The sequence below is a fragment of the Haemaphysalis longicornis genome, unplaced genomic scaffold, assembly GCF_048455015.1.
Source record: "Haemaphysalis longicornis isolate Haplotype H1 unplaced genomic scaffold, Haemaphysalis longicornis Haplotype H1 scaffold_5, whole genome shotgun sequence".
NCBI lineage: Eukaryota > Metazoa > Arthropoda > Arachnida > Ixodida > Ixodidae > Haemaphysalis > Haemaphysalis longicornis.
The window spans coordinates 13,868,004-13,890,054 of NW_027526385.1; the positions used below are offsets into that span (position 1 = coordinate 13,868,004).

General features: G+C 47.6%; 1 protein-coding gene across 1 annotated transcript; it reads right to left on the bottom strand.

Annotated features, from left to right (window-relative positions):
- Positions 1-359: 359 nt before the first annotated feature.
- On the bottom strand, positions 360-20,000 carry LOC144138997 (uncharacterized). The gene is made up of 7 exons (XM_077671498.1): positions 19,996-20,000; positions 19,083-19,242; positions 16,876-16,985; positions 10,064-10,199; positions 8,318-8,494; positions 1,447-1,551; positions 360-398 (listed from the first exon to the last, which is right to left on the bottom strand). The coding sequence occupies exons 1-7, from the start codon at positions 19,998-20,000 to the stop codon at positions 360-362; spliced, it is 732 nt and encodes a 243-aa protein (XP_077527624.1).
- Positions 20,001-22,051: the final 2,051 nt, after the last annotated feature.

The window sequence follows — 22,051 nt, forward strand, 5'->3', positions numbered from 1 at the left end:
GTTCCCCAGCCTCGCCGTCGACTGCTCCCCGGATGGGCTATCCCCGCGTGCCCTTCGGTGCAATCGCAAGGAGGAATTTTATCATCATCATCTAGACAGCAGGCCACAGAAAGTCAAAGCAAGGCAAACTTTCACAAAACACTCTGTGCATAGGCTGTGCTTTCTCCCGCGATAACTTGGTTCCGGAGGGTTAAACTCTGCCCATTTTCTTAATGTGCGACAATTTTCCCAATGACACAAAAATAACATTTTTTATTGCTCTGGAGTCCAGCTGCTCAGCGCAGACTTAAGCCGCTCAGTTGATCCGGTGATAATACGGGAAAAGGTTTTAGGTTGTCAGGGCGTGAGTGCGCCAAGTGCTAGGCTGTGATTGGGCCGTCGAAAGAGTGGAAGTAGCACTGGAAGGGGGATGGGGAAGCATATGGTGGAACAGCGTGGTTGATTTACGTAACGGTCTGTAGCCGGCTGCATACACCATGTTTAAAGCGCAGACAGACGATACACATGAAGAAGCAACATCGTCTGTCTGTCGTCTTATCGCCTATCTGCCGTCTGCCGTACTATCGTCTGTCATCGTCTGTCTGCCATCGTATCGTGTCTACACTTTAAACATGAATCAGATCAAACTAGCTCAGCTTTCCGTTCTACTTCATACATTATCTTGTTTGTTAATGCGTGAAGGTTGACGCGGAGACAGATCTTTCTGAAACGTAGGGTGGAAATGGTGGCGTCGTGGGTACAATCGAGGAGGAGACCCAGCCGCTGGTGACGCTCGCCTTAAGGATTGGAATTGCCGGAGGTAAACAGCGCGGCTGGTAGCGTGAGCTGGCTCATTTCCGGCAAGCTCCGAATACCCTGGAGTCCAGACGATGTTTCTGTAGAATATGCAGCAACACTTATGCCTGTCAAAGCTCTGTTCAACCTGCACATGTGTGGGTATGTCGTACTCTCTCTCCCACTGGGATCAGTCACGAATGCGTGACACCATGCCCGTTGTGCATGTTCGGAACTAATGCGGCATTTGTTAAGAAACCATAGAACTTTTCAATAATAAATGATCCTTATCTACTAAGGGCCCTTTACAAAGCGCCTGAGGCACTAAAGCGTACGGTCCTCAATGTAAACATATAGGTAAAGGTGTATGCATGGACATACGCACGCGCACCGGTGTTTACGTACTAACGAAAATTACCTGTTGGGCGTTTCTACACCATTTGTTTTCTTTTGTGGGCGTTGCATGCTTGCTCAAAGAAAGGCACGAGGAGGTGCTTGGCGATTTCGTTTATTGGCAGCAAATATTGTGCTCGTGGCACCTGTCAATGGCGTCCAAAATTACACAATTTCGACATTCAAGCACTGTTCTTTGTTGAAAGCGTCCGCCGAGCTCAGCTTAGTCAGGTACCCGTTCATTTTTTTCAGAAACCCAACGCGCCCGAAAGGACCCACGAGATCAAACTCCAGGCACGGATTGTATGGCTGACTGTCGTACTCGATGTCGTAGGCTGCCACGCCAAAGCTCACTCCTTGGCAGGTGCTCCTCGCTTCGCATAACTGCGCCATGAATAGCAAGCGACACAGATATGACTTCACTTACAATCTTGTACCTCATATAACGCATCACGAGTTCTAATAGTGTTACTGCGATATTTATATTTATATTTATATTTACTTTTCATTATTTATTTATTTATTTATTTACTTACTTTTTGTTTACTTATTTATTTATTTATTTATTTTTTTATTTATTTATTTATTTATTTGTTTATTTATTCTTATGCACATATTGCAATCCTTTCGCAGGTCAACGCAGGAGAGACGCTTTTACAACAAGATGAAAAACAACAATACAGAATAAACATGAGGACATTAAGTAGGGAGTTAACACTACGGGATTGAATATCAGCGTTGCAATCATTTGTCGTCTAGGGAAAAACCGAAAACTTCAACACGTCTGTGCCAGCGAGACAAGGCGTTAACTTTTCCGGGTGATCATAGTGCGTTCTTGAGAAAGGAGTTAGGTAATTACTGGGATCTAGCCCAAGCTTTCTATTGACAATAAGAGAATGGAGACCTAAACGGAGTGTTCTCCCACGTACCTGAAGTAAAGGAATGTTACTATCATGCAGTAAATCTGAGAGTGAATCATAAGGTGAAAACTTAGAATATATGAACCTGGTGGCTCTCCTTGGGATATTTTCCAACTTACCGATATTAGAAGATACGAATGGGTCTGAAACCGTACACGCGTACTCGAGCTTTGGCCTAATGAAGGAGTAATATAACATTAGAGGGAGTGGCTTTTTTATGTCTTTTAAAAACCCAGCTTACGCAATGCAGATTAACATATGGTATCAATATGATCATTTCATGATAAAGTGTTTGTTAATGTCAAACGCAAATATTTTACTAAAGTGACCTCTTTTAAGGGTAATGATCCCAACATGTAGTTATAGCTTAAAGGGGCTTTATTGCGTGTAATGAGCCTTAAGACACTTTTATCTGTGTTTAAAACCATTCCCCAGCAGTCACACCCATCAGATATACTAGTGAGAACTTTAGACAGGTGTTCTATATTTCACGGGGAGACCGGTGTGATTGCAAACTCTGGTGTGTTTAAGACCCGAGCCCTTTCCAAATCCAAAAAGTTACGAAAAATGTTAGGGCTCTTTGCCTTCTGACACGAATGTCCTGAAACAGATAGTTCATTGATAACGAACTCTGCTATGCTGCTCCCAACCTTTGTGCTGCTTGAACAATGCTTGCGAAATGGAGCGACGTGACCGCGGGAACAGAGCAGGTAAATTTTCGGTTGGTTGACTGCCTCATTTATGCGTGCATAGCGCGCGGGCGTTTCTGACAATCGTTCTCTTGTCCGCACGTGTCCCGTCGAGATGGGGTAAAGGTAGCTGCACGTCGTGTTATGCGTCTTTACGCGCACTACGCGTGGTCTTTCCCCAGTGCGAGGTATATTTACCTGTGAAACATGGTTGAGTAGCGCAGTAAGGACGGGACAAAAGTAGGGACCACACAGGACTAGCGCTAGTCCTGTGTGGTCTCTACTTTTGTCCCGTCCTTACTGCGCTACTTAACCATGTTTCACAGTTCGAACCAACTAGCCCACATTTACGCATTGACAAGTATATTTACCGATGTTAAAGGCGCGGCCACTGGACCTGTGTAACTAGAGTTTTACCAATCTCTCTTATTGACCGCTGGTAAAGAAGTGGCCATTGTCCTCTACCTCATTTTTTGCTAATCTCTGATATTGACCGCTTGTAAAGAAATGGCCATTGCCCTTGTGTACCTAATTTTTTACCAATCTCTCTTATTGACCTCTGGTAAAGGAGTGGCCATTGCCCCTGTGTACCTATTTTTTTACTAATCTCTGTTATTGACCGCTGGTAAAGAGTGGCCATTGCCCCTGTGTACCTCATTTTTTACAAATCTCTCAAGGACGACATTAAGTTGAGGCTCTTCCATGCATTCTTGATGAGCCACATCACATACATGGCAGCCTTGCACTGCTAGCAAAATCACGAAAAGGCTAAGCTCAATTTACTAATTCGCAAAAGCATCAAGCGCGTGCTGGGTATCCCGATGAATGCCAGCACAGAGAGACTCATGCAGCTCTGGGTGCACAACACTTTAGAGGAAATGATCGAAGCGCAGCACATTGCTCAGACTGCCAGATTGTCGTCTTCACCCGCTGGCAGGTAGATTCTGGCTGTTGTAGGCTGTAATCCATCCATAGAGGAGGAGCGCAAGGTTGGCCTTACTAAGGACCAGAGAGCTGCTATAACCATCTACCCGTTTCCCCGCAACCTGCACCAGCATCACAATGCAGGCAGGCGAAGGGCCAGCGGTGAGGCCCTACTAAAACAAGTTCGCGACGACCCGCACTCCGCGTGCTTTGTGGACGCGGCGCAGTACGGCCGATCGGCAAACTTCTCGGCAGTTATGGTAGATTACAGTGGCACCGTTGTCAATTCTCCTTCTTTCAGGCACACCACCCCGGCTAGAGCCGAGCAGGCCGCGGTGGCTCTTGCTTTACTTGACGACAGCCGGCATCCAATTTACACCGATTCCCGCGCAGCCGGTAGGGCCTTGGCATCAGGTTCCGTTTCGGCCGAGGTAGCTCGCATCCTAGGAAATAAGGTCATTTCCTCACACACTATCACCGGGTTTCCCGCTCACCTAAGGTCGCACTTGTCCTGTTTAACTAACCTCAATGAGGCCGCCCACACCCGCGCGCGCGAGATAACCCACCGCGCCGGGTCGGACGGAGGTGATTCCTCTAGGATTGGTTGGGAGGTCTTCAGAGACACTTTATTCACGTCCAACGAGATAATTCAGCACTAAAAACTGGGTAGGCGAACGTTTCCTCTACCGCACAAGAAACTCTCCAGGCCGCAGGCAGCCACGCTCAGAATGTTGCAGACCAAATCTTATCCTAGTCTACCACCCTCAGCTTCTACACGGACACTTTTGAACCGGACTGCCCGGATTGTGGCGAACGTAGCAATTTAGATCATATGCTCTGGCGGTGTCCCTCACTTCGGAGCCCTCAATGCAGAACTGAGGAAGAGTGGCGCTCTGACTTGGAGAGCCCCGATCTACCACACCAGCTAAGGGCCGTCCAGAGGGCTAACGACGCGGCGGTGAGGCTCGGCCTCTCCGTCCCCACGTGGGAGCGGCCCGGATCGCTGCCACCCTGAATGGCGGCAGTGCTCCTCAGGACCTTCATTAAAGTTCATTGTCTGTCTGTCTGTCTCACCTTGACCGCTGGGAAAGGGGTGACCATTGCCCCTGTGTACCTAATTTTTTACCAAATTCTCCGCATTAGTTTTACAACTTAGGAAGGATACCTGGATGCCCGGTTTTCCTGTGCAATCTTGTTAACATTTCACGGTGAGGAAACTCGATCCCCAGCTTTTCTATCGTGCATCAACTGTCTTCGCCAGTGGGGACAGTCATCCCCACACCGACAAGGTCGCAGATGGGTTGTGCGAAGCTTATCGCGCTCCCATCAGACGCTCACATCTGTCAGGTCACTTCGAAATAAAGCCTTAAAGTTCAAATCCATGGGTTTAATAGTTTAGGTTGGTTGGAGGACTGTTTAGTTTTCAAGAGGTGATTGTTACGAATGTAACAGTAGTACGGCTGAGGAAAATCCAAATAAGCAACCACTGATTGCCCGGCGTGTCGGCTTGGGGTGGGGGTAGTTTACTTTTACAAATTGGTTTGCTATTTTTCATGTGACTTGGGAATGGGATAACAGCTCTGCTTTGTGCCCACCTGTGCGACAATCTTCCGAATAACACTGCACCGTGAGAGATATACGAACTAGAAAGAATAATAGGTTTATATTGACACCCTTTAGTAATTGTATTGTTTTGAATACATGTCCGTCTAAACTCATGTGGTAATAGCAGTTCTTACTATACCTCAACTACCTTTGTCACCATAAGTACGCCAAAATAACCAAACAGCGTGTCGCTGCATTTCGTTCTGCTGTGTCCCAACTTTCTGAGTGGAATAAAACTGAGAAAATCTCTGCTTAGGTAAGGAGAAATTAGGTTATTTAGTGCACGGGTAAGTATTTCATGCGGTTTTATTAGATTTCGCCGCTCGCGACCCCAAAACACCCTTTTTAATTCCTTTTTAATGCGACCCCAAAACACCCTGCCTGCGGTTTCCCGAAAAGACGGCACGTCTTATAAACCCACTAGTCTCATATCCCCATCCGTGAAATTTGTCAACAATTGCACGGCCATCAATTCTACTGTTAGATATACCTGCAATGCCAGGTTCAAACCGGAGGTGTGTTTTGGTAGCAGAACACCCCCAAGTTTTTCTGAGGCGTTGCTTTTTGCTCATTCTTTCAGTGCTTTTTCTTACACGTTATTTAAAAACTGCATCTAATTATTAACATAAAAACCGAAAAGGGGCAATAAAACGAAAAAAAGATACGCTTTGAGTGCAGGATATCATTCCTTTTATTATTTTTTTCTAGGAGGCGCATACCACCCGTTTGAAAAATATTCTTGGTTACGCCTCTGCTAGACTGTCCGGTTCTTACTCAAAAAGGCACGTATGGCAACTGGCTGCACAGGAGATTGACCAGGAATCAGTAAAACCGGCGGGTAATAGGGTATAACAGCCTGCATTTTTGCATGCCCATGGGTGCTTGCTTTTTTTGCCTGTCGAAATTTTTTTCCAATTTCATCCCTTCGACGTACACCGGCTGCCGGATTATAAGCTAAAATTCTGCCCCCCGAGCTATGCTAGAGCTCATTCCTGTCTAGACTTCCGAAAAAAAAAGTAATTAGGTGCTAATGACGCAAGTGAAAACCTGCGCGGGATTTCGAATCTCGCGACATGCCGGTTTCTTGCGGCATTGAACGTACCTAGTGACACTAACTTCACAGCCCTGTTTGTACGGAAGTGACTTCCTTGAAAACGCCCTTAGAAAGTGTTATCAAGAGCTGATCCTGCCCTTCTCCACGAAGCACCTTTATCGTCAAGACAAGCTCAGTCTGGTATAACAAATCCGGTCGTGCGTACAATAAGGCAAAATGAGCACAACACGACCGTTATTATCAAACGTTCATCCTCGAGCGTCGCGCACTGACCTTGTTCTTTATCGTCCCCCAGCTTTCGAATGTCAGCGCTCGTTGTTCAGAGGTGCTGAACGTGAACATATATTGCTCGCTTCTTTCAAGTTTGTCGAAGTATTCGCTGTGTTTCTTGCAGAACTGTAAGACATGTAAGAGGAAACTGTTATGAAAGCAGGCCGTCGTCTGTATCAGTGGTCTCCATAATGCAGCGAACTGCTTGACCAGCGTTAGACTGGGTAGGCGAATGAGTGCTGTTGTTCTCGCCTCTCAAACAAAACACTAAGTTGACCAGCCTGGGTGGCTTACTGGCTAACGCGTTCTGCTGCTGAGCACCAGGACGCTGGTTAGATTCCGCGTCGTGGCGGCCGCTTTACTGGTGCAGGGGAAAAGCAAAAACGCCCTTGTCTACCAGAGTCAGGAGCACGTTAAAGACCCCCATGTGGTCGAAATTAATCCGGAGCCCTCCAATACGGTACGCCGCATCGCGCGCGTTGCATCGACGCGTTAAACCCGATAATCAGTCAATTAACTAAGTAGAAGATGAGGACAAATTCCGGGGCTATGTATGGTTACGGGACGCGGTTTTTAATTCAAGGTCAGTTTCTCTTCTGCCTGGCGGCTGAGCTTCTGCTATCGGTATGTTGATGATGCTACAAAGTGTGATGTTTTGCTTAGAAAGTCAGTGTTGGTATAAAGATTGACACATCGCCTAATTAAATATCCTGAAGATACGCCTCGTATCCCTGAGAATGATCGAACTCGTGTGTTTATAATTGTACGTAAGCGGAGGTCTCGTAACGAGTAAAGGCCCTCATCAAATGACCAGTGTAAACCTTCAGGAATATTCGACACTTTCTTCAGGCCTTCAGCGATGGCCAGCGACGTTGCAGAGCTTTGCCAGTGTTAGCTCGAAAATTATTTGGCTAGAGAATTTTCCGTTCTCTGTAACTAAGTGTGCCTGAAAAAAACAGCCATAAGCGCATGGAGATGCATATCCCTCTGTGTTATAAATCAGAGGCCTTTCACCATGTGAAAAGGGAAGTCCAAAGAAATCGCCGCTCTGGCTAAATTTGGTACGCTAAGGTTTCGGTATCATTAGGCATTTCATGTGTTGAATCAAAAAGTCTGACAATAAGGACACGCGATTTCGGGGTAGAAAGAACTATGTTATATTATGGCATGACTACGCCTATGATGGCTCAGGTTCTAGTGCGCTGCACAGGTGCCTCCTAGGGGCGGGGGCATTGCGCAATGTCCGGAAAGTGAGAAAGCAGCGCGTGATGCGGAGTACACACGACTCGGAAGAGAAGTGGCGTTGGAGAGCACTATATATTGGAGCTGCTACCATACTCCCTCCGCAGACGACCATGGCTCGACATGAACCACGCAGCGTAGGAAAGCATCTTGCAAACCCAACGCTTACACCAGTCCTAATAAATCGACCTACACCACTGAACACAACGGGATTGCTTAGAAGATGATTTTGAAAGGGAAATTTAAGCCATCCTTAAAGTATTGAGGTCATAGGACATTTGTACTATTTTAGAATCTTTCCTATGGGCTGAACATTGTTCGTCTATGATTTGTCTGTCTACGGGAACAATCTGACAGATCTTATCTATAGACAACCTCACTGTGACAAAAACGAAGGTTTTCATGTCACTAATTTCACCCGGAGTTTCAGCACTCATGCAGCTCACCTCATATGGCTTCACATAGTAACTTCCGTTGAAGTCCTCGCAAGGTTTGAAAAGCTTGAAATCTTCAGGTTTGTTGCCTTGAGGCTTGTACATGTGACCGCTCACCGTAAACGAGACAGCCAGGGATATGTTGACGCCAGCCTTGGCCACCTCCTGAAGCAGCTGGCAGCCTGAGGTCTTCATGCAAGGATTGCAAATTAAAATCGATTCAGCGAACTGCGCAGTCGAGTTTTAACCCAATATTATCACTGCATAGCAAATGTGCGGCACGTCGATGAATAGGGAATCGACTCGGATGATATCTGGATTTTAAACATGAGATATAACTTGTGAAACACAGGTATTCCAATGCTTCAGTCATGCGTTTTATACAAAATGCTGCAATTCTTTTGGTAAACTCGCATTGTTGATGCTGTTTTTGCCGAACATTTCTCATCATAAACAGGGTGCTTAAGGCAGACAAAATTATCACCGTATCGTTTCACATTGGGTTTGTATTTGGCATTCGTCAATTTCGTCTAGGTTGCATATGGGGAATCTGAAGACAGCCAACCGAAACAAGATGAAGCTGTACGATAGTCCAGCACCTATTTTCCTTCGATATTACTTCGTTAGCACTAGTGCAAATACCTCATTGAATTTTCGGAAAAATAAAAATAGAGAAGTTTTATTTGAGTGCAACTAAACTTTTCCTTAGAATGACATGTTGGATTTATACTTTTTCTAAGTGCCACCACTGTCAATATTTCAAAAACGCAATGTTTGCTTCAAGTCAGCCTAGTTCAAATATCAATAAATAAACCTTAGCTTGACTTAAACCATAACAGAATAGCCACCACCACGAACCCCGTAAGATGGTGGCTTGGCTCTGCAGATGCACACCGAATAGCTGCGACATTTGGCCAGGTGTACAACGTAGAATGCAAGACCGCTGAACTCGACACGGTAATACCAAATACCGTTAAAACGCTTAACGTGACCCTTAATGTTGCAAACCGGCCTGTTTCAACACATTGTGCCAGCCAGACAAACCAAAGTTGTTTGTGATAGCATCAACATATAATAAAAAGCATTCTGCCAAAGAGCTCTTTCCTTTTTTAAGGCATACATGCTTTGTATTGGTTGCTAAATATAAGAAAATTGCTGTAATCGTTTCAATTTATAGAGCTCTAATTTACAGAAGCATTTTATGTCATTCTCAGTATATTAGCTATATTAAATAATAATAACCCGCCGCGCTGGCTCAGTGGTTAAGGCGCTGTTCTTCTGAGCCCGAAGGCGCGTGTTTGATTCCCAGCCGCGGTCGCCGCTTTTCCGATGGAGGCGAGAAGCGGAAACTACCGTGTGTTCGAAATGTCTGAGTACGGTAAAGATCTCCAGGCGGTCAAAATTAATCCGAAGACCTCCAGTACGGCGCGCCCCATCGCCTGTGAAACGTCGCCACGTTACGCTCACAACCAATCAGTATTATATAATCACTCCATGTAGTAGCCAGTGATGCGTTGGTGGTGTTTAGACACTCCGTATTCAACAGATTACGTGAAAGTTTAGCCAGGGAATCGAAGAGCGCAGCACTCCAGAAGAAGTAAAACACACACTCGCATGCTTTATTCTCTTTTAACCTTGAATAATAGTCATTTTGCACCAGAATTATCCGTTCTCTTCAAATTGAACTAGTTCGAATTACACAAAAGATCTGGACCCGCTTCGAATGAGCAGTGACAAGTTCGGCCTTTCATTTCTCACCAGACTGTGTCCATAACTGACTTCTCCATTCGGATCCGAGAGCCACGTCGGCGGAACGATGCGGCAGTCCTTCAGTGCCCTGTCCTCGTGCGAGGTGTGGGTGATGGAGATTAACATGGAAGGCACGAACACCTCCCTGTGAGGCCGAGGAGACAGTAAGAATAGATATCTGGGACAGATCACCCATGAATAAGGTAAGCAGGGAGTAAGATTTCTTCAACTACCGGTCCCATTCGCTTTTCTTACAGAAGAGAAGCAGAGAAAAATTACATGTACACACACGTGGCTCCTACCAGCCAGTAAACATTTTAATCAGGAAAAAAGGCTTAAGTATGCCTCCTGGTAGTGTATGTCATTACAATTTTTATCCCGCATTAGCGTTTTTCCGACTAATATTTGTTTAGCCTTTTCTTAGAAAAGTGATCCGCTCAGAATACGCACTCCCAAATTCTTGACCCACCTAACGCTGCTATGTGTAGGGATGCCCCGGCATTTCGTGGGTATGGCAAAATATGCACTCACGGATCCGAAACACGCACTTGCAGTTGTGCTTCAACCATTAGAAGGCGGGATAAAGTTAGCCCTCTCTAAATGCCAAGACTTCTTTCTCAAAATTAGCATTCTCAATGTCATTTGAACGGATGGTGACCTTGTCTTGACCAGCTCAAACGGATGGACGCAGGAAAGCCGTTGACATGTTTAACACAACACCTATTGAATGCACACTAGAAAAATCCCTAAAGCAAACCACTGTAAAAATTGCACACAAGCGATATACACACAAACCCCAAACTAAAAATCCCTAAATACAATTCAAATCAAAACCCAGAAGTCTTTGCCACGCAAAGTTCTACACAATTATTCCAAATGTACTCAAATGTAATTATCAAATCGCAGCTAACTCCATTCGCAAAATAACCCTCTAGTTGTGCCGTACGACTGCGTCGCCAATGGACTGGCTTACCCCAGTCGTCCCGCAAGACTCTGAGATCACCTCTGACTACAGAAACAGGAACGGAATACGAATCACCACAATAGCCACCTCCATCCCCCTTTACAGACACCTGAAACAGCTGACACACCTCAACATAAGCTGGGTCTCGTGCGCGCTCTTCCACCACCACAACATCCCCACATGCAAGCTGTGAGCTACCATTGGCCATGTTGGAAAGCACTGCCGCAACCGGTGCAGGCGTTGCGGGTACTGCGCTGAGCCACACACAGTAAACCAGTGCCCCTACCGGAGGACCACTCAGCCCCCTCTGTGTCCCTCCTGCTGGTCAGCTGGCAAGGAAGCCCCACACGATGTCCTCGCACCAGAGTGTCCCATTCGGCAGCAATGGATCGCATGAAAGGAGGCACGCTGGAGCTAAACAGCCCAACCAAGTCCCAACACCAATACACATAACACAAGCGAAGCTCACAGGCAGCACCATACCTCTATTCCCAAAAATGACCCGGTCCTCTAATCCTCAACACATCTGGCAGTGGAACTGCCGTGGTTTCCGAACTAAAAGACCCAACCTGCAAGCTCACATCGCAGCCATACCCAACCCCCCATCCTTCTGGCACTAAAGGAAACGTACCACCGACCCAAACTAAACGACTATGCATCTCACTCCCCACCAGACTTCCCCCAGATAGCCACCCTTGTACACCGAAATATTGCCACCAAGCATCAAACTTTCGCCTCACCAATCCCGCACATACTCACTACTCTCCACCTCCCCAAATCCTCTGTCACACGCCTGCACGTTCTCAACATCTACAGCCCCCCTAAATCCAAACACATCTCTTTCAAATACATCTTTCACCAAGCCCTTTCTCTCGCTAAACGTGACCCTCTCATAATTGTAGGCGACTTCAACGCCCCCAGTGTGGAGTGGGGTTACTCGCACACGACTCGCAAAGGTCGTTTACTATCTGAACTTGTCCACTCCCTTCAACTCACCCTCCACATCGACCCTTCATCCCCCACAAACATTGGCAACAGTGCCCAGCGCGACACCACTCCCGACCTCACCTTTAGCACTGGAAAACTCACCCATCATACCTCCAGGACACCAGACACACTCGGCAGCGATCATTATATTATAAGCCCATCTCTTACCCTTAAGGGCATCACCACAACGCCCCCACTCCCACCACGCACATGCACAGATTGGGATCTCTTCCGTACTGAATGCCCCCTCCCGCCAACTACCACCTCCGACTCCGACCTAGAACAATGGGCGACCCACTTTCTCTCAGCTAAACAATTTGCAACGAAAACCATCGAACCTGCTGCTCCAGTGCAATATGTAGACACGCACCTCCGTAACCTTTGGGAGGCTTACACCAGCATAGAGGAGCGCTGGCGGAAGCATAAACACCGACGCAACCTTCGCCTCAAACTACAAACCGTCCGTACAAAGATCGAAGCACACGCACTCACCTTAGCCAGAAATCAATAGAATAACATTTGCGACGAAATGCGAGGCCAGCTCTCCACTAAGAAAGTTTGGCACATCCTCCGTGCCTTACTCGACCCGCGCTCTACTAAGACTCAATCTCGGAACCAAACCACTGAACTGATAGCGGACACTCAACTCTCACCCACTGCCCTATGCGACAGCCTCCGCTCCATTTACATCCCAACACCCTCACCACACCCTGTTGGTTCCCCACATTACACTGGCAACCCCAATCCACAGCTCGATGCCCCTATCACGTTCGCAGAGCTACATGCGGCGATCCAAACCTTCAAATGTAATACCGCGCCAGGACATGACAACATCACTAACGCCCTCTTACGACATCTAGATGAGGAGGAACTCGAACACCTTGTGCAACTCTTTAACCAACACTGGCTTAACCACACCCTCCCCTCCTCCCGGAAATATTCCATCATCCTCATCTCAAAAACTGGAAAAAAATCCTCTATACACAACTTCCGCCCTATCTCCCTCACCTCCTGCCTTGGCAAACTTTTCGAACACGTCTTGCAAAATCGCATTAATGCACACCTTGAACACACTCAAGCATAGCCCCCTGACCTGATCGGCTTTCGACCCAACCTATCCACTCAAGACGCCCTTATACAGTACCATCATGATTTCCACCAACAACCCCCGCAACAAGACCACACCTCTATTCTCTTACTGGATCTTCAAAAAGCCTTTGACAATGTCTCACATCATAGCATACTTCAGGCAGTTTCATCCCAAAACCTAGGCCTACACTTCTATCACTATATCTATAACTTTCTTACACAACGTACTGCTACCATCCGCTTTGGCCATGTCCAGTCTGATCTTTTCCACATGCCAGACCGCGGAACGCCACAAGGAGCAGTCCTCTCGCCCACGTTCTTTACCCTCACCCTAATCCCACCTGCCCGCTCTCTCCTCACCATACCCACACTACGCAGCACACTCTACGCAGATGACATTGCCCCGTGGGTTCACTCAGGCTCAGACCAACACATTGAAACCACATTCCAACACGGCCTCAACAAAGTCTTAGACCACATCGAACCTTTAACGCTCCAGTGCTCTGCACAAAAATCTGCTGCCCTAACTTTCACGCCCCCTCGCAGCAAGCCCCCTCCAAACCCGCCCATCCAACTTTTTATAAACTCTGACCCAATACCCCACACACAGCAACTTAGAGTCTTAGGCGTCACCCTAACACACAACAGATCACCCGCACTCACCCTCCAGCACGTAAAGAAATACGTTACCCAAACCACGCATCTCATTAGACGGATCGCCAGCAAACACCACGGCATCACGGAACAGGACCGCCTCCGTCTTGTACACAGTGTTCTACACAACCGTATCTTGTACCACCTACCATACATTAACCTTACATCTACCCAACTCGACTCACTTGATGCCCTCCTCTGGAAGACGTATATGCATGCACTCCTGCTTCCCCCATATGCACCAACACATCGCTTACTCGACCTCGGCATACACAACACCATACGGGAGCACCTAGACGCCCACCGCGTCTCCCAACTCACGCGCCTTGCATCCTCCCCTACAGGGCACTACATTCTCAACTCTATAAACGCACTACCACCCACCATCCCAATCCCGCCACTCCCCATTCCACCTCACATCCGTAACAGCATCCGAATCCGCCCAATTCCTCGCCACATGCACCCTACTTTCCATGCAGCCCACCAATTAGCATGAGCCAACGCCCACGCCAAACATTACCCACCATCACCATGCACACTATACACTGATGCCACCCCCTACCCTCACAAACCTGCACACTGTGTAGCTGTTGTTGGCCAACACACATCACCAAACGTCACAGCGGCTACCATCCTAACTAGCAACACAACCACGGCGAAGGAGGCAGCCATTGCCCTCGCGCTCACCCAGCGCCCCACCCCCCAATTCGTCCTCTGACTGTCAGCAGGCCATCCGCAATTTTATTCGCGGTAACATCTCTCCCATGGCATTAAAAATTCTCTCCAAAAATCCTCCATCCGACATCGTGACCCTGCTGTGGACACCAGGCCACACAGGCGTAGGCGCTAATGAAGTGGTGCACGTACGTGCTCGCGAACTAATTCACCGGGTCGCCATTTTCACTACGCCTACACGCGATGCCCCTGCAGGCAAGCCAGCCTCCCTCGTGCAATACAGGGATATTGCCCTGCACTACCAGCTTCTCCGCCGCCGATACCCACCCCCGCACCCACACCTCTCCCCGGAGGCGGGCCACATGCTGCGCATCCTACAAGCACACACCTTCCCACACAGAACACAATTAATACACAGTCATCCACACCTCTTTACTGACCCTACCTGTCCATCCTGCGGGGCACTCGACACTTACTACCATTCCCTCTGCGAATTCCCCGCAGACCCGTACCCCCCCGTTCCCTCCCTTCACCACTGGGAGCAGATGTTGCGTGACCCGGGGGAGTCAGGCCAAGTCCTGACCACCTCCCGGGCTCTGGCGGTCGCGGCGGCCCTGTGGGCCTCCTCCACCCCCAATACCTGATCCCGATGGACGAAAAAACGTATTCCTTCCTTCTTTCCAGTCGTCGGTGGTGACGTGTCGCACCCCTTGCGTGGCCGCTACTTGGTGGTGGCCGTCCTCGTCTCACTTCGGTGCAGGCATTCGATGCGCGTGTTCGTTCGTTGGACGGCGTGGGCTCCGCGCGCCCCAACCTGTTTCTTTGGTGGCTACTTCCTGGTAGCCACTGCGTGAACGTTGGCAGCAGATGCTGGACCGGCGCCGCTGAGGCCACGAAAACACAGGTTCGTGGTGCGCCTACGCTGCCGCAGCAAATGCGAAGTCTGCCCGCTCCCGCTCCGGGGCTCGGATGGCATGGTCGATGGCCTGGCCACGTCCCCCTAGCTCGTTCCTTGAAGCTCACGTGCTCCTGCCACCTCCTGATTTCTTGCTTCCTTCCTTCTCTTTGTGCGCCCTACTTTTAGCCCCTCTGGGCTTGATCGCGGCACACTCTGATTGGCTTGTCGTCTTTTCGTGCCCATATTTGGTCATCACACCACTTGCCTCCAGGGTGGCGATCTCTGATTGGCTGACCAGTTCGCTGCCATATTTGACCATGATGCCTGGGTGTTTCAGCACGGCATTCTTTCATTGGTGCGCTCCTAGCACGCACTTAAAATTTCAGTTTATTTGTTCGTTTTTTCTTTTCGTGTGGTTTTGATGCATCCCCTTCCGGGGCTGCCGTGACACATGACAATGAGAGGCTGAGGGCCATCTGTTCTCCGCCCGTGCCGTCACGTGCACTTTCACGTTATATGAGGTCAGCGCAGCACTCGCAAGGATCTGTTTCTCCGGTGCAGGCAACGTAATAATTCCAGCACGATGGTAACGCACTCGGCTTCAAATGTGGAGGGCTGAGTGCGAGTCCAATACGAACTCCACTGTAACAATGTTCCAACCAAATGGGCTTACTTCAAAGCATCTGTTCACAGCTGCGGCAACTGCACCGGGCAAGGACCACGCGCCTGTTTTCTTCATAGTGGCGCGCCTAATGTTTTAGGAATATGATCCTAAATCAAAATACCAGAGACTAAATCCACAACTCAAAAATAATCACCGAAACTGGCATATGCAAGAACCACTCAACCTACTTAACACACTGATAGTTGAAGCTGGCATACCATGGGCAAAACCATGCCTACTTTCAAAAGTATTGACGGGAATGAAACCAGCGTAAAAACCTCTGCAAATACCAGAAAATACTCTGTACAGCATAATACATTTCTATTCCTCACGCTAGCATTGTTCTTCCTAGCGTCTAAGGATGAGAGAAAAGGCCGAGGAGTCTGACTCGGGTGACAAAAAGGCCAACCTGGGGCACCAGGTGCTCACCACACGTGTAACAAAGTGTTTTTACCCGAGCTGCCGCTGCACCAGGAAAAGTGCAGTTACCTTGTGGAGTGAAAGCAGGAACTTCGTGCTGTCGCAGGTGTACACGTAGCAGTAAACCAACGTCTACACACATTCGTGGAACGTACACAGAACCGGTGAAAATGATTTTAGAAAGAATGTTTTAAAAAAGAATCTTCTAATAAATTCTACACTATGGCCGCGTGGTCGCCACGTATATTGGCTGTGGTCAACGATCTATTTGAGTTTAGCTGTATATATGGCCCTGCACTTATAGGTACCCGATGTCCGGCTGTACAACGGTTTATTTGCGGCCAAAGGGGACAGGATTTACTCGTCGCCTGAAATGCTCCCTGGTGACGAAGTTTCATGGGCATACGGATAGATCATTTGGGGCATTTGGGGCATTGCTAAAGGACGAAATCTTGCGCTTGGATGCTTACTTCATTTCGCTTAACAGATCTCGGAGCGCGGACGCGTCCTTGATGTCTGCACCAAGAACAGTGTAGATATCCAGACTGGGCTCAAGCTCCGATACCACCTTGAACGCAGTCTGAAAGAAAAGATCCATGAGTCATTTTACTTTACAAAAGAGGATAACCACCGAATCTTGTCACCGCAAGCCAAAGGTTACACGGCATTTAAGTGAAAGGAATGATCAAATTCTATTTCTCTTGAGAGTCGACAGCAGTCATCCCTAAGAAACACACATACAGGGCCTGCTCGATTATCAGACCCGGATCGTCTGCGAACTGCCCCAGTCGCGATCTGGCGCTTGATTTTCCCATATATTCCTATGGGACTTCCGGTCCGAACGCAGTCCTCCCATTGCCCGCGGACCGTCCAGCACTGGTAAATCAAGGATGCCCACAGTTGCAACCGCATTCAGCAGAGTATCCACGACGGAGATGGCCTTCCCGCTTGGCATTTTTTCACACTTATAAAAAAATGCACAGAACCCCATTGTTTGTCTATGTCGACCTCAAACCACTTCATCCTGGAGAATAAGCAGCATCAATGAAAGAAATGCTTACTCGACACGTAAAGGGCGTGTGCCGCTCTTGGGCCGAAGCCCCAGATCGGTACAAAAGAAGGATGAACATTTCTATGTGTTGAATAACTCTGCGGTCATCATCAACATTATACGCAGCATTAAGCATGTTTTGATTTGTTGTAATGCATTATTGCGGTTTTATCGTGTTCTATCTTCGGTAAACTTTTTATTGTGTGCTTTCATGGAAATTGAAGTGTACTTTGTTTACCTTAAATTTCTCCCTCTTCTTGTCTCTTTTTTCGTTTTTTACCCTCACACAACCTCTGCTGTGTACGGGTGGTTGTAGCATTGTCAAGCTGCGAAAGTGATTGATTGATTGATTGATTGATTGATTGATTGATTGATTGATTGATTGATTGATTGATTGATTGATTGATTGATTGATTGATTGATTGATTGATTGATTGATTGATTGATTGGGAAGGGCACACACCGTCGCGTTCGTTTTACAACGCCTCGCGTTCTAAAGGCACGCGGAGCCTCGGGAGTTTTTCTTCCGAAACGTCTGGCCTTCACCGCTCACACACTGTCCCAATACTGCCGCCCCCAAAACTCAACTGCGGCAACAGGCCCAGTCAGTTTCAGTTGTACTATGCTGTAGGGGGTATTTGCGCAATACAAGGAATTCGTGTCCATTGCAAAACGTGTCCTCGCATTGTAATGCATTTGTCTCCTGTTGCCGAACGTGTCCTGTTATTGCCATCGCCATCATTTCCAATTAAGTACGGAGAAATTGAGGTGCCCGGCTTCTCGTCGTAGCTCGTCGGCGGCCACTGTATTTAGCCACCATAGCAAGCGGCTGCACGCACCAGAACAGAGGTTTCCAACAGGTACCTGCCTCCGCTGATTGAAATCGAACCTTGGTCCTTCGCATGGCGAAGCCGATGTCTATCCCATCCAATTCCGCCTAAGAGACACGCGTTACTCGTATGCAATGTCCTGCGATGACCTTTGCGCTGCGTCGTCACGGATGCTACCGTTCTAGGCAAAGTACGCGATAATATAAAATAAAAAATTACGAAATATTGCTTGTTTACTCAGCAAATATGAAAACTCAATTCATTGTTTCCATATGGGCCTTTTCATGGGCTGCGTCGCCCTCTCTCGACTACTTGCGGTATAAACTCCAGGCTGATACTGCAACTATTGTCACGAGAGGGCCCCACAGCCCCCCTGGTGAATCATTTCTCCGCCCTTGACAGCTTTCATGTTGTGTGAAACTGCTTTATTTTTTGTGTTTGCTGCTGTGCCTCAGTACATACCCACGTTGGCATCCCCAATCAAACAGACATTACGCGCGAAGGTGCTTAGCTACTCACGTAAGGGGTGCTCTCTTTTACGTATGGCCAAATCATTCACGTAGACCCCCGCACATGTCTTCAACATGCGCTCGTATTCCGAAGCTCACAAGCCATTCCGTAAGTCCACCACCAGTAACTCCCCACATTCCACATTCCAGAGAAGCATACCAATATGTTTCACTGGCCCCGTGTGCCTCGGATTCCCGGTTCCCCAGACTCCTCCTCACAGGAAAGATGGCGCCACCTGAACAGCGCTGTCACTGAAATATTTTATTCCAAGCAATGAACGTCTTACCCTGAGAGTACGGATAGCCACCTTAAAGTCATCGTTTCCCTTTGATGCACTTTCCCTGTGGATGTTGATCACCGCCGTATGTTTGAAGCCATTCTGGTGCAGTATTTTGATATCTTGCCCTAGCTTGTCGCCCAGGATTTTGTCTCTTAGTTCGCCAGTCCTTGGGGAGAAAAATATGCACACAGTTCTTTTGTTTTCTACAAGAAGTATTTGCGCGGCATGAAAAGTTTTCCGAAAGTACATGAAGGGCTCGCGTAGAGAACATGCAACATCCTTCCACCCAAAAGACTGACTCGTAATCACAAATGCAAGTTTTCTAAATCCCTGTTGTATTTAGGCGTACTTAAAATGGTTGAATAACACAAACAAGGTGAGAACATTGCAAACACTTTCTGCAGGTGCAGCCAACATGTGTTTGTTTCTCCGCTTCTTGCTTTTGCCTTCCGCCATATGAATGGAGACGGAAATAGACAGGTAAGTACGTAGAAAATAGGAGCTGCTAGCTCCTTCAAAGGTGCCTACAAAAGCACCGTACTACGTGGTTTCTTAACACGCGTCCTACCATAGCACCACAGTTCTTTCTTTTTTATGCCTGTTTCATTTCCTATCCGCCTTCTCCTGTGCTTGACTTGTAACCTTGCAAAAACAATTTTGCTCTGTTGGCTGATGGCGACGCACGCAACCAGAATAAAAAAGAGTACTGGATGATTAGAGTGCAATCTCATTGCTGTTTAAAATAAGAACTTTTCTCTTTTGCAATTTTGTGGTTACGTATAGCAACAGGGCCAAATCACGCCAGAATGAAAACCTGATGGCTAGGCGAACACTTCAATCTCCAAGGAAGCTCGCCATCCCAAGGCTCGCTCTCGCATTCCCCAGACGGATTTTGAAATCCCAAGAGATACGAACCCACCACATCGCCCCATTTTCTCATTGAAACACGGCACGCAGGTGAACTTGCGTGCAAGGGCTCCTACAGTACAATTTTTGACATCGTGACTTGCATAAGTCATGCCTGGCGGAATTTTTTAACCACAGAAGAGTTGCGAGACTTTGTTACGCTAGTAATTTTTGGGGAATATACCAGTATATAAATTTATATATATATATATATATGCGCCAGAAAATAAGGGTTGGCAGTCAAGAAAACCTCGGAAAGCAAAGGGGAGGTTGTGGTGGGTCATAAAAACAGATGAAGAATTTTGTGAGTCGAAAGAAATTGGTGAAAAAATGCCCGCCGGGTGGGATCCTAACCCACGACCTCCAGAATACCGGTCTGGTGCGATAACCACTACGCTACCGGCGGGGCTGTTTCCCCACCAGTTTCTCGGGTATTTATGTTAAGGTATTTTTTGTTTCCTGTACTTGGGGGTGGTAGCCAGCGCCACTCGGACTACACGGGGTGAAGGGGACCTTCTTTTTAACCTCCGGGCCATGATTCGACTGCCTACGACATGTCGAGAGAGGTAGACCAGCATTGAACCCTCTTAAGCTACTTTTGGCACCAAGACTACCAGAACAGAGGCCCTCAAAAGCATGTAACGAATCGGAAAATTGGAAACGAAGGGCTCGGTGAAATAAGACAGAAAATAGGGGTTGGCAGTCAAGAAAACCACGGAAAGCAAACGGGTGGTTGTGGTGGGTCATAGAAACAGATGAAGAATTTTTTGAGTCCCCTTTGCTTTCCGAGGTTTTCTTGACTGCCAACCCTTATTTTCTGTCTTATTTCACCGAGCCCCTCATTTCCATTTTCTGATTCGCTACATGCTTAGCGAGGGCCTCTCTTCTGACAGTCTTGGTGCCAAAGGTAGCTTAAGATTCTGACGAAGGCCGGTCCCCGGTCGAAACGTTAAAACCTGTCCTCTTTCGACGTGTTTCATTCTCTTCATTATATATATATATATATATATATATATATATATATATATATATATATATATAGGAAATGAGGGGCTTGTTGCAATAGGACAGAAATAAGGGTTGCCAGTCAAGAAAACCCCGGAAAGCAAAGGGGAGAATGCGGTAGGTCATAGAAACAGATGAAGAATGCTTTGAGACTGAAAAAAGTGGTGAAAAAATGCTACCATATTATTTCTGTTTCAAAAAATTCTTCCTCTGTTTCTATGACATACCGCATTCTCCCCTTTGCTTTCCGAGGTTTTCTTGACTGCCAACCCTTATGTCTATCTATATATCTATCTATAGATATCTATATATCTACCTATATCTACAATATATATATATATATATATATATATATTGTAGCGAAGACTACACGACATTCCCCAACAACGCAGTTGTTTGCACCATCGCGAATCAGTATCACTGCCATGCTTTCCGTACCCCTCATCTCTCATCACCAGAAGGAGCTGCTGAAGTAGAGGTTCAGCTGGCTCGGCATCACCCCTTGGCTTTCTCATTGCTTCCTCTCTGTTTACCTTTTCCGAGCACCAATAAACCCTTTTAGAATTTGGTGGAGAGTGCGGAGTCCTTGTACCGCCCCGGAAATTCGCGGTTGGACCATCCCTACGGCCACGTCTGACCCTCCCGTGGTTTCTCCGGCCCCAGCAATCATCTGTTCTGGCACGACCCGGCAACGGGATCCTGCCACGTTTAGCGGAGTGGAGGACAAGGATGTCGAGGAATGGTTGTCGTCGTATACGAACGCGTGAGCATGCAGAACACAAGTGGGATGATGTGATGAAATTGAACAACGTGGAGTTTGATTTAACCTTTTTCGCCGAGACATGGTTTAGTAAAAACGCAGCGGGTATAGCCACCTGGTCTCAGTTAGAGACGCGCTCCTTGGGAGCTTTTGGCCGTCCCGCTGTGCGGAAACTGCGCGCAGAGCAACGCCTGCGTACCCGTCCGCAGACGACTGGTGAAGCTTTTACCAGTTACATCGAGGACGTTCTGGACCTATGCAGGCGTGCTGATACATCAATGGCGGAAGCTGATAAAATCAAGCA